The sequence below is a fragment of the Hermetia illucens genome, chromosome 1 (genome assembly GCF_905115235.1).
Source record: "Hermetia illucens chromosome 1, iHerIll2.2.curated.20191125, whole genome shotgun sequence".
NCBI classification, from domain to species: domain Eukaryota; kingdom Metazoa; phylum Arthropoda; class Insecta; order Diptera; family Stratiomyidae; genus Hermetia; species Hermetia illucens.
In genome coordinates, this window is record NC_051849.1 from 14,709,767 (window position 1) to 14,721,909 (window position 12,143).

At 44.6% G+C, this 12,143-nt stretch overlaps 1 protein-coding gene across 4 annotated transcripts in view; it reads right to left on the reverse strand.

Annotated features, from left to right (window-relative positions):
• The window catches only part of LOC119661584 (NACHT domain- and WD repeat-containing protein 1), a 275,579-nt gene that overhangs the window by 150,538 nt on the left and 112,898 nt on the right, over positions 1 to 12,143 (reverse strand). For all 4 annotated transcript variants that reach the window (XM_038070985.1, XM_038070984.1, XM_038070986.1 and 1 more), the window contains exons 2-5: positions 10,381 to 10,638; positions 10,210 to 10,289; positions 9,670 to 9,804; positions 9,411 to 9,592 (exon numbers count right to left, since the gene is read on the reverse strand). In XM_038070985.1, coding sequence (XP_037926913.1) covers positions 9,411 to 9,592; positions 9,670 to 9,804; positions 10,210 to 10,289; positions 10,381 to 10,495 — 512 coding nt within the window. In that variant the 5' untranslated portion in view covers positions 10,496 to 10,638. The remainder of the gene's footprint in view (positions 1 to 9,410; positions 9,593 to 9,669; positions 9,805 to 10,209; positions 10,290 to 10,380; positions 10,639 to 12,143) is intronic.

The window sequence follows — 12,143 nt, forward strand, 5'->3', positions numbered from 1 at the left end:
TGCGGAACAAGTGTGTTACTAAGAGCGGAAGCTCATGTTGTATTTCTAGTAGATGTCGGTGAGACCGGTGTTTGGTTACCGATCGTTACTCGTGCGAAGGTAATCAGCACACAGATATATACCTAAATGGTTACATTTACTTCTTGGTAGGTGTAGCGCGTCAACCATCGTTCGTGATTACCCCAAAAGACGCTTCAGTTCCCCCCACGACTTCCTGAGATGCCAATATTCCCCCTCTACTGCTCTGCGCTAAGTGTTCTTGAGATGCACCAGTCGTCGGCCATCTTGGAAAAGTGGGTTCTCCTGAATGGCAGCAGCCAGCAATGCAATTTTCACCTCTCCTTAATAGGTGAACTATGAACCGCCATTTCTGCCTTCAGATCACATTGCATACGAGTGACAGGCCTCTAAGTTTTACGTTTGCAATCGTATAAGGACAGCATACTCCGGTGGTACGAAGCAGACTGGTGTTCACGAAGGATTGATGCTTTTGAGTGACAATAGTGATTACTTTCCATGTGTTAATCCCATACAGCAACACAGAAAGAACCCTAGCATAACATAGCCTTGATCTTTGGTATGGAGATTACTGTATTTGAGGTAAGACAACTAAAGCGAATTCAGCGCTGCGTCAGGCAACGTCCAGTTCGACAGAAACCACGCTTCCTATATATAAAAATTGATCAACACATTCGATGTGTTCCCCGTTAATGCAAAAAGGGAGAGTGCAATAACCCATCAAACTGAAACTTTGGTTTTGTTGGTGCATCCCTTCAGTCCGACCGTACTTGCCCCTCATTCCAAATCCAGAACCAACTGGCCAAGGTCCGTGACCCGGTGAGATAGCAAACAGATGTAATCTGCGTACTCGAAGTATTTGAGGATAGATTTCATTGTCCATGAACTTCTCCCCATTCTCTGGCAGGGCAGTATGACGAATATCACTAGTAACAAGAAGAAATAATATCGATGAGGAGATGCAACCCTTGCGGACTCCACTTTGTACCTCAAATTCTTTTTCAATTTTTTCTCAGTGCAGCACGTGACATTTTGTGCCGTCATATGTCACTCTAATAACAGCTATTAGTTTATCCAGAATACCACTCCTGCACCAGATCCACTCTCTGTTCACTCTGCCGAAAGTCATATCGATGGAGAGTAGGTGATACGAAAATCTTAACTCCGAACACTGTTCCAAAATGATGCGTTAGGGGGCGGATGTGATCAATGCACTCCGTCGATCAAGTTTTCGAGATACTCTTTGATGCATTCCAAGATTGCTTTACCCATTATCTTTGCGGCGGCAGGGAGCACGTAGAGACCGCCCTCCAATTGTCATACTCAAAACGGGTGTCCTTCTTTGTAATCTTAATGATTATCCCCTTCTATGATTCTATGGGAAAGGTCTCGGATTTCCAAGATTTCCGCACAATTGGAAATGCCATATTTGCAGAAATTGCGTGTGCAGCGATGAATAACTCTGGGAGGAAACTGTCAAACCACCGGCTCTACTCCATCTGAGAGTGTTGATGTTCTCTTCTGCTTAGAGGAGCAGTCCATATCCGCTTGTTACAGTGCCATTTCGTCCACAAGAGGCGAAATTTCACTGAATGTAATATAGTGAAGGACCTTGGTGACGGGTCCTTTCCACCTCTTCAGTTGCTCGTCATCATGGATGAGCAGTTAACGTCCCTCACAAGATTTGCTACCACATGCAAGCTCTTTCATGATGAGGTATACACTTCTGAACTTATTGCGCTCACCTGTACCTTCCTCTTCGCTGACTAACGCAATAGCAAATTCTCTCTTGTCACGGGGCACACTGAATACGCGCTGAACTTCCCGAAATTTCGCTTGGTGTTGTTCGCAAAAATCTATCGATCCAAATCCTTCCATTCATTGGTCCGCTTCCACGCCCTTCGGGAGGTGGCCAACGAAATCCGTAGCACCGGAGAAATGTTCATCGATATTCTTAGACGGATTAGTCAATGTATCTGCTGTTCCACCAGCAAGCTAGCTCCCTCACTGTCGTGCGACAGCTGAGTCATACAAGCGTTCGATGTTTAACTTGGGGAACCGCAGCTCTCCAGCCCTTCGAGAATTGGAGAGCGCAACACGCAAGCGACGGTAAGCGACAGATGGTGATCCCTTTTGAGGCCGATGTCAGCGCCACTACTACTTCGCACATCCACTCTTAAGACTACTGCTGATCGCTGAATGGTCAATCTGATTACTCGTATGTTGTCGGCTAGTTGAAACCCAACTGACTTTATAGCAAGCTCTGTGCTTGAACAATGTGCCACCAATGAGGAGGCGGTAGAAGATGCAGAAATCTACGAACCTCCCACTCCATTAAATTGCTCGTAGAGGGCATCCTTGATCAATTGCAAAATACGATTCCTTTGCTTAGAACAGAATCTTGCAGTCAGAAATTTGTCAGCAATCGGGTCCCAAGCGAAAAGAGCGTGCTTTGCGGTGGTGGTTACCAAAGCCAACACCGGATTTACATCTGCTGCTACTTATTTTTCAGGGTACCAAAGGACATTGTCGCAAAAGTGAAAGCATTGCTCTTCCCTGGATGTATAGTTTATCTCTCACTCAAGAAAGCGAGCATTCTGGGGACACCCGACACCGTTGTCGAGGAGCGTCTGCACATTTCAGAAACTAATCATATTCCGTTTTCAATAGCCAAAGATGTTTGGCCTGTCGTCAGTCCCTATCCAAGACGTAGTTGACGGTGCCAGTTTAGTTCCGAAATTAGTAGGTCGCTAGCCCACTGACTTCTATCCCTTTTTGTCGCCTTTAATGACATGTAGGGCAGATTTTCAGTGTATTCTTAAACCCCAAATCACAGGATAATGAGAAGAAGGTACGGGAAATTGCTTGCATTGGAATGTCAACAACTCATAAAATAGCTAAATGATTAACAAAAAGGTCTTTAGCTGGTACGAGAACTCAAGGGAGACAATGCCGTGGTGTCTTTTGACTTCTGAGCTCTTCTTCAGAGTATCTCAGTGAAGGAGACGATTGGTCTAGTAGAGGATTGCCTACATAAACAATAAATGGAAAGGTAAGGTGAAGCAATACATAGAGCTGATCAGAATCTGCTTAGAAGAAAATTACATATACCCCTTCCCTCGCCCCTTTAATCAACCAAATTCAATGAAATGGAGTTAACTTCGAGCCTTGTGATGCTAAGATTTTGGAAAATCCATGTGAAGCCAGGGCATCATCGGAAAAGATAACGTCGAAAGTACACTCAATTCTTTCAAGAAGGAAGGACCTGTCATTGAAGAGGACACAAATCGGGAATCTACGAGAAACAGATGGAAACCAAGTCAAAGATCGCCTCCTTCAACCACATGATCGACCGGATGCTAATCTTCCCCATATTCCCGGAGGATGTAATGGAATATACCGAAGACATACTGGATCTCGTTAGCCTTAATGGAAATACCGACCAGACTGTTGATATTTTGATCAACAAACATAAAAAAGTTCTTCAACGGTAAGCACTTATCAACCTTACTCCGTATCAACAACCCAAAAGGATCATCATCAACGGCACCACAACCAGTACCCTATCTAGGTCTGTCTTTATAAGGAACTTCAAAAATCCCGGTTTGTACTGACCTCCCCAATTTGATATATCTGTCTGGCTCTTTTTTATTCACCATAGATGTTGCCCTTAAAGATTTTTTGGCCTGGATCATACTCACCCATACGGATTAAGTGACCCGTCCATAGCAACCTATTGAGTTGGATTTTGCCAACCAGACGGTCATGGTATTGCTTATAAATATCATCGTTATATAACTACCCTTTTAAAGGGGGTCCAAAAAGGAGGAAAAGCATTGAAATAAAACAAAGGTATGACAGCTACCTATGCAAACTCGAAAACCTAAAACACAAAACAAAATAAAAGTAAAAATGACATTTCGATCATGAAAATCTAATCTCACTTAGTCAAATGGGAACTAATCCAGTTGGGACCCATTTCTTAACGGGCAAGCGGAAGAATTTCCTTTCTGTCAGCACTCCTGACCCCTTCAGTCGATGCTACTTGCTAAGGCTTGCTAACAAGTAAGCACATGTCTTCGGGCAATAAAGACCTCCAGGCAAAATGCCTTCGGTCAGAAAATGCCTCCGCGACCCCCTTATTTTTGGGGGGAACGATCATCCAGGGTATCTACGACTAAAGCCCAATCAAACAACAACAGTCTTCTGACGATCTCAACTTCTCAGCTCATATGGCAGCAAAGAGGGTTCGCCCAGCAGCAACCAAGTCTTCATTTACAGCCAAGGTAGTCGCAACCGATGGATGCGCTCTGTATCATTGCATAAACCCATTGGTTATTATACCGAGCATTGCGAACAGGAGGAAGCTTCTCCTAGCTCTAAGGACTGCATCCTTTCAATGCATTAAGCATCGCTTTTAATCGGTAGATGTATACCGAAACATGTTACGCTTAAACTTTGCCGACCAAAGGACGAACGAGTGACTCAGACGGAACTTCCATGTCCATCTGCCTGTTGTCCCATTTTACCAAGAGGGTTGCAACTCATTTAGTGTATGTTGCAGTTCTTCACGAGCAACCACCTCTGTTGGTTCTTCTTCCTTGCACTTGTACATGGCTTTACGCTCCTTAGCAGGAAGGGCAACGGGGATTACTCCCATGATCACCACCACGACCCGTTCTTCGTTTTTGTACTTGCGTAAAATGCTTACGATATACTTCCTTCCCAAGAGCGTTAGGACATACTTTTCCGCCGTAGAGCAAAACAGACTGCATTGAACTTATCAGGAGACGCCGCTCGCTATGCCATTAGTTGACTTAAGGCCAAAACTGAAAGCTGTAGCCATATCCACTGCAGCTTTGAGTTGCTTAAAAAACTCATCCTTGAGTCAATAGTCAGTCCAAGGTACTTAAACGTTGGTTTTGCCTCGATTATCGACTCGCCAATTGATATGGAATGTAGGGTCGGGATTCTCTTTTTAGTCATCATTACTGCTTCGGTTTTTTCCGGTGTAAGGTGCCAAAATAGCTCAGTGGCTAAAGCACTAGGCAGTAGTACGGAATATCGCGGTTCAAGTCTCATTGGTCGCCGTCGACTCACCTGTGAATAAGTACCTTAAATCAGGGTAATAATCAAAGGCGAGCGCAATGCCGACCACATTACCTCCTACAGTGTACTGTAATCCTGTAGTGTACCGTTACTGTCTTGAATGAAATGCTCTAACAAATTTCAAGCCACTGATCCAATTGGATTGTTCCGCCAACAATTATTATCATTATTATTATCATGGTTGAAGCCATGCGCTTGTTCGACAGTGCATCCAGCAACCAACGCCACTCTTCTGACAAGTCACGTCTAAGCAGACTATTATAGGAAGCGTTCTAGAGGTCCGGCTCTAGGGTGGATCCCTGCGATACCCCCGACGTAACCACCATGCTCCCCCAACCCACTAGCCTCCCATAGAGCGGGGAGCAGTTCTTGAGATAATCCTTCAATATCCGCAAGAGGCACCTCGGCACGTTGAAAGTATTGTCTAGTGTGCCTAGAATATCTTTCCATCTTACAGACTTAAAGGCATTTCTGATGACAAGGGTTACGAGAAGCACTACCCGTCAAGCTTGGCGGCTATGTGCCTCCGCTCGATGAACATCATTGACGACTTGCATGACAGCAGCAACTCCGGATCTCCCTGCTCAAAAGCTGACCTGCCGTGGGGATAAGTCTCCGACAGCATATATTGTTTCAGCGAGTCTACTTCTGATGACTTTTTCAATCGCTTTCCCGGTAGTGTCAAACATTCAAAGTGGTCAATATGAAACTGGCAACTCAGGGTCGCCTTCCCCTTTGCTGATCAGCGCAGGCTTCGCCACCTGTCAACGAGAAGAGAAAATGTCCCCTTTCGAGCAAGCGTTGAATGCGCCGAGCAGTGGGTCTGGTCGATCTTGGAGTTGTTATATTTCTGACGCGATACCATCAGGTCCTGGCATCTTCTTGTTTTTCTTCAAACTCTTTTATAGCGAAAAGTTGGCAGTCCTCGGCACCCTCTTCGCTGTTTTGCTTATCTCGTATGGGGTGCGCCGACAAGGAGCCACTAACAGCAATCATGGCTCCTGTTTATTGCGCTGCGGAGTTTCCTTTTGGCTGGTCTGTATTCTGTCATTGTGGTCTATGCCTCATTTTGGTCGATTAACCATTGTGTCAAGCGGCGGAGTTTATGACAATCCCTCCGGAACTCTACAATTTCCCGCATCCACCAATAGAATGCTTGCCACGTTCTGATGTCCACCTGGGCATGGAAGCTCCGCAGGCCGTCGTTATCGGATTTATAACTGAATTTACGACAATGTCAGCTGCAGTGCTACCACCCCTCCACCGCTATTCCCCCTGCTCCAAGAGTTTCGGCAAAACTCCCGGCGTTCACCTTCACGACATTCCACGCACCGAAAGTGCGTCGGGGTTTCGCACATCGAGAGTTGGTGTCAACCACTTCGAATGCGATGTGTTTTCGGTGGCTTGCCGAGAAGTTTTATAGAACTCGCTAGACGTCCATCAGTGATTCCGACACGAAAGATACGTCGGGAGTACTTCCCTCGCAGCCTAGACACCCGAACGGTGGGAGAGAATCCTGTGTTTGAAACTACCAGTCATGTTCTCGCCGCCATTTCAAGAATTCATTTCTTTCTGAAGGTTGCTTGAAGTATGCCCCATTCAAGTGCCTTGGAATTAAAGTCATCCCCAGCCATGATCCGCCCCACTAGGTCCAAAATAGCGTTCTCTATAGCATTAAGCCTGCGTCGAAAGTCTGACATAGTCTCATTCGGTGTTAGATAGGCACTGAAAAACTTTATCCGTAAATACCGAATCCAGACAAAGCCGTCCCTCGGCCCTGGGAAAGAATTATAAGATGAATACCGTCCCGAATCAGACGGCACCAGTGCCTGATATGTCAAGGTGTCATGAAATTAGATACTTGATCCGGTACTATTCACTGATGATCACTAGATCAGCTTTGATCCTCGCAGCGAACTGCACTAACATCTCGTGAGCGATTGCACTCAGATGCATATTTATCTATAGAATGCGGATGACGTTAACTATCTCCTAGCTCTTTCCAATTTTACTCTAAAGAACGGACACCGTCTCGAGCACGCAGTGTGCGCAATACTTTCGCCAGACGCGCCATGATCTTTGGAAAAAAAATAATTCTTGTTTTCTTTACAGAGTTTTGCTTGGTGATCTACCTGACCGGATCTGGGACTTGCTGTCCTCCTGTCGGGTCCTTTCCAAGTTGCTGACAAGTATCCATAATACAGATACCTGTACCACTTTGTGGGAGTTAACGCTATGCGAAACATGAATACTACCCATTGGATTTTGGTTTTCCCACTGTTAAGGGAGTTTTCTCGCATATTGCTCGGCTACTTTTACCTAAACGAGTTTTTGGCGTCAAGCATTCATAAAGGTGTTACCTATCCGGGCATTGGTTACCTCTGGATATTCACTTTTAACTTCGGACTTCTAGAGAGCACATAGGCTCTAGACTAGAAAGGAGAGCCTTCTCTCCCAGTAGCTCCTTGCCCGCTTCACAGAACGTACTCTTAGTTACCTTCGAGCCTTATTTTACGAAGACTCTGCCACCATTCGTTTTCCTTATGGGAGACACCTCCGCTACAATGTTTTCAGATTTCATCTGACAGCGGATTTCACTGATTTTCGTAAATGTCCTGCCTTCCGTCGGCTTAATGATCAGGTCCTTCTTCGTCCCTTCCTCCTTTCTTATACTGGTTTTCTATTTGTAGCTTTCTTGTCTTTGGTAGACGGGCCTCTGACCCGAAACATGTTCTTTCCTTTTGTCCTTTTTCGCTTTGTTTTTTTTGGTCTTTGGAAACTACTTGGATAAAGTCCTAACCTTCCCGCTTTTTCCAAAGTTAGCTTTGTAGTGGGCTATCTACGATCCGTTTGGCACTTGCCGTGTTCTCACTGGGAAGTGTAGCTGTTTCTACTTTCGCCCGTCTTCCCATGTTGGCCTGTAGAAGGAGATGCGATCCAGTAATTCCTTCAATTCCATTAACCCGTTTTTTTTACGCCTTTGCTGATTTTCGTCTGGAGAAATGTTGCCGACCACATACGCTTCACCACTGTCGCGCATTTTCTGATGACTTTTGGCTTTTTGACTCTAGCTAGGACGGTCTACTGCACTTCCACTGGGTTCATGTCTGAATCGATCTGCGTAGGTTTAGCAATTTTGACTTGTCTTTTTTTCCGAAACAGAGGCACTGCAGGGTATTGGAATTCTCATCCTCGCACTGACAGCAGCGTCATTTTGTAAGGCTTCCTTATTACTTGGACGTCTCGGTGTTATATCCGGTGTTTCAACCTTCGATGCCACTTTGACTGGACGCGGCGGCGGATGACGCATTTTTGTGCTGCTAAAATAGCCGGGAACGAGTGCACATTCGGAAACAAAACCCCTAATCCAGTTTCCTGAGATCTGACCTACGCTGAACTGATCCCGGAACTCGCGGACGGATCAGTGCTCGCTGGGGCCAACGGAGTCTACTAATACCGATTTAACGCACATTCATGTTAAGAGATAATTCTGGGAGTTGACTGGAACTGATAGAGCCACTTGCCTTGGCGGATCTACTGGAGCTGAAAAAGATTGCGATTTTGCTTAGGACTCAATGTTATAGGGCGTGATAACAGTAAATTTGGTGCAAATCCTACTATAATTTACTAATTCACAAGAGTCACAAAAGATATTCGTATTTAGTAGATTTTTGAGTCCTAAACAAAATCGCATTTTTCAGCTCCATTAGATATGATCCTCCAAGGCAAGTGGCTCTATCAGTTCCAGTCAACTTCCAGAATTATCTTGCGCTAAAATACCCATTTACCTATAAATGCATTTATAATCAGCATTTTAGAACATTTCAAAGGAGCGGTCATAAAGTTAGAATAATAAAGTCTGGCAAAGTTATTCGTGCAGAGATTCTTTCGTATATTTACCCAGATTCGTTGCTAATTATGTACCAACCATTCCAAAATAAATAAAGCAAGTTTGTATCTCGCTGGATTCTTCTAAGTTGGTGAGGCAACACACGCCTTCCCGAGCGTTTGGTTTATTAAAAACATAAAAAAAAATCTGAGCCCCAAAGGCTCCTATTTTGTTTGCTTTCAACACACCACGGAAATTCAGATTTCCAGGTGCCGTGGGGATTTATAAACTTTCCGGGAACTTTCTCTGATGGACCGATGCCAAATCTTTTCTCTTCTATCCTCATTGGAAGTTGGGATATGTGAAATGGAGTTTGGAAACAAATAGCGGATGAAACATGAACACGGCATAAAAATAGCATGAAAGTAACTCAATAAATAATATTTATCTTTACCTGTAAAGATTGCACAGAGTGAATTCCCTGTCGCCATCGTGGCCATCTCCCGATGTCTGTTTGTACCATTTCCTCAGTAATTCTAGCTCTACAGCATCGCCTTTCTCGCAGATTGCCTGGAACACGTTGGCAGGGATGCTGGAGGGTAGGACCGGTTTGCCGATATATTCTCCGACCAAGGCCTTTGCATGGTAGTTGGAGCAAACATTTTAATTTTAGATAAAATCAAGAGAGAAATTGAAGTCAATGACAAACTTACGATGAAAAAGATACTTTTCGAGTCCTTGTCGCATCGCTCGATTTCATAAAGATAGTCGTCCATGATGCATGGGTTCAGTTCAACCATGGAAATGTCATCGGGACCCGTACCGAAATGCATGTCGATTAGCTCAATCTGTGGATGATCAAAGGAGACAACATTATATCTTGTTGCATTTTAAGATTTTCTAATTTTAGTTTCAGATAGATGGGATACCCGGTGCTCCATTTGCATGAGTAGCTTTAAAGCACTATGTTATCCTTGGCTCATTTTCCATCTCGAAACTTTGCTGGAAAATTCGCCAATAAGAGGGAACGCTCATAGTTTCTGAAATGTAAATATGAATGCAAGCTTATTAAAGTCCTTGAGCCGTTCCGCTCAAAGCCTTCAATTTATCCGAGCAAACAACTCAAACTTGGATGAAAATTATCTCTGGCATGTTCATTCGTCTGCCAGGAGAAGTGGATATAATTGCACGAAAAGGAGCACCGTTTGCTACCATGCATTAGCATGGATTTCGCCGGAAAGCGACCAACTCACCTCGACTTGCCGATCATCGTAGAGAGCCTGCAATTCGGGACCAATCATCTCCAGGATCATACGACGTTCCTCTCTAAATTCTGCAATTAGAATTCATCCAAGAATTTATTTACACTTTTCAGATATAAAATACGCAAGTTCATTATTGCTGCTTGAGTAAAGGATACTCACCATCCTTCAAGCTGGAAACGTAGACTTTGATGAGCAGGGGCTTGGGAAGTCTTGTTGTTTCGCTAACGACCCCCCGCAGGGCGCTCAGGACGCCCTCCTCCACCGGAACCGCCATTAGATGGCTAAAGTTCACCTATCCTGTCGTCGTCGTACGTTTATCCTAGCTCGTCTCCTCCGCTCCCTTTTGGCACTGGGTTGAACCCAGCTCCGTTCGTGGTAATCTCACTTCATGGTAATCGCGTGGTTGTCTAGGATAATCTGCAAAGATGAAAATCATGGCGATAAGTCCAACCATAGAATTAAGTAGGATTGCATTAATTATAAAAGAAATGAGCTAGCTAGCTTTTTGTTTATTCAATGAATACAAATCCGCTTTCTTGGCGGGTGCTGGGGCTGAATTCACAAAGTAGCTGCTTTTGGCACATTTTCATTTCTTTTAATTCCAACAATGTAAAGATAGTGTGGGAGAGGAGCTGATTAAAACAGAAAGGAGGCCGGGCACAGTCTACGGTAAATGTTTGCTAAGTGGATCCTGCGAAGTGGAATAATATTTTGGGAGCAAAGTGGAGACTTTTCGTCTTTGCTTGCAAATATCACTTCATACAGATTTTAGCTCTTCGGAAGTTACCCTTTCCCATGATTGACCTAAGTGGGTTGACTTTGCCTAAATAAGAATTTTTCAAAAGGATATTAACGGACCTGAATTGTGAGTAGTGTTTTCAATGAGCAAAGTTAGATGGAAGGGTGGAAATTCAAGTAGTTTACACCGGAGTATTTTCATTTTAATCTAGAGCGAAAAAGGATTATTTGCTTTCCTGAAAACTATTATCCTTGGCTTAACTTTGCGCCTTCACAAAGGCTTCGGAGGGTAGGATCAAGTTATGATTATTTAAGGGGTCAAACAGTGGACCTCAGGATGGACTGATGCGGAATAAAGGTCTCTGGGAGCTACTAAATCATTCTCCAAGGGGTTGACATTTGGTCCTCCAGGAGCCAAGGCTTTTGACTCCATACATTCTTTGGTGAGGTGATCCCATTACAAAACACTACGAATCTAGACGGAGGAGTCTAAAAACACCTTCTCGAAGGCTGGGTATTATGTGGACCGTGCTCATTTGATGGTTTGCACTTGAGGATAACTAGCTGCATTCGAACTAGGCCCCATTGGTGTCTGGTCACCCCCCACGAAGACTCGTGATAGAGGTAAGCCTTCAACAGCAGAACCGAAGAAGAGGGCAGCAGCAGAGAGGAGAATGCCTCCAATAAATCCAAATCAGAAAAAAAGAAGAGGGAAATCTCGCATAGGTCAGAGACGACTGTAATAGCCAGCAGACCCAGCGTTAGCTACGTTAGTGTGATGAAGGTCCTCCGAACCTTCCATACCATCTAAATCATTTCTTCAAGTAGATGTGTAGAAGATATAATGCCAAGCTTGTATTCTCCAACATACGTTTTCGTCGATAATGCCTAAATTGCCAGGCTGCCATGGGCCAGAATTATCGGAATGTGCTACGAGTGATACATCAGACGCACATATGATAGTGGTCTACCTTCCTAAAGCGGTAACGATGGAACACTTTTGGTGGACAACCTTTCGGTTTTGTTCTTTTTGTTCGTACGCTGAGGTAGAAAATCTTAGGAAGACACGTCCGCCCCAGCTCCGCCGCCCAAACGCCGGAGCTACAGCGTCGCCTGTGAGATTTGCACCACTAAAAACCACCCCCGGGTTTTTCAGCTCCAGCCCCGCGGCACCACCGTTTAGG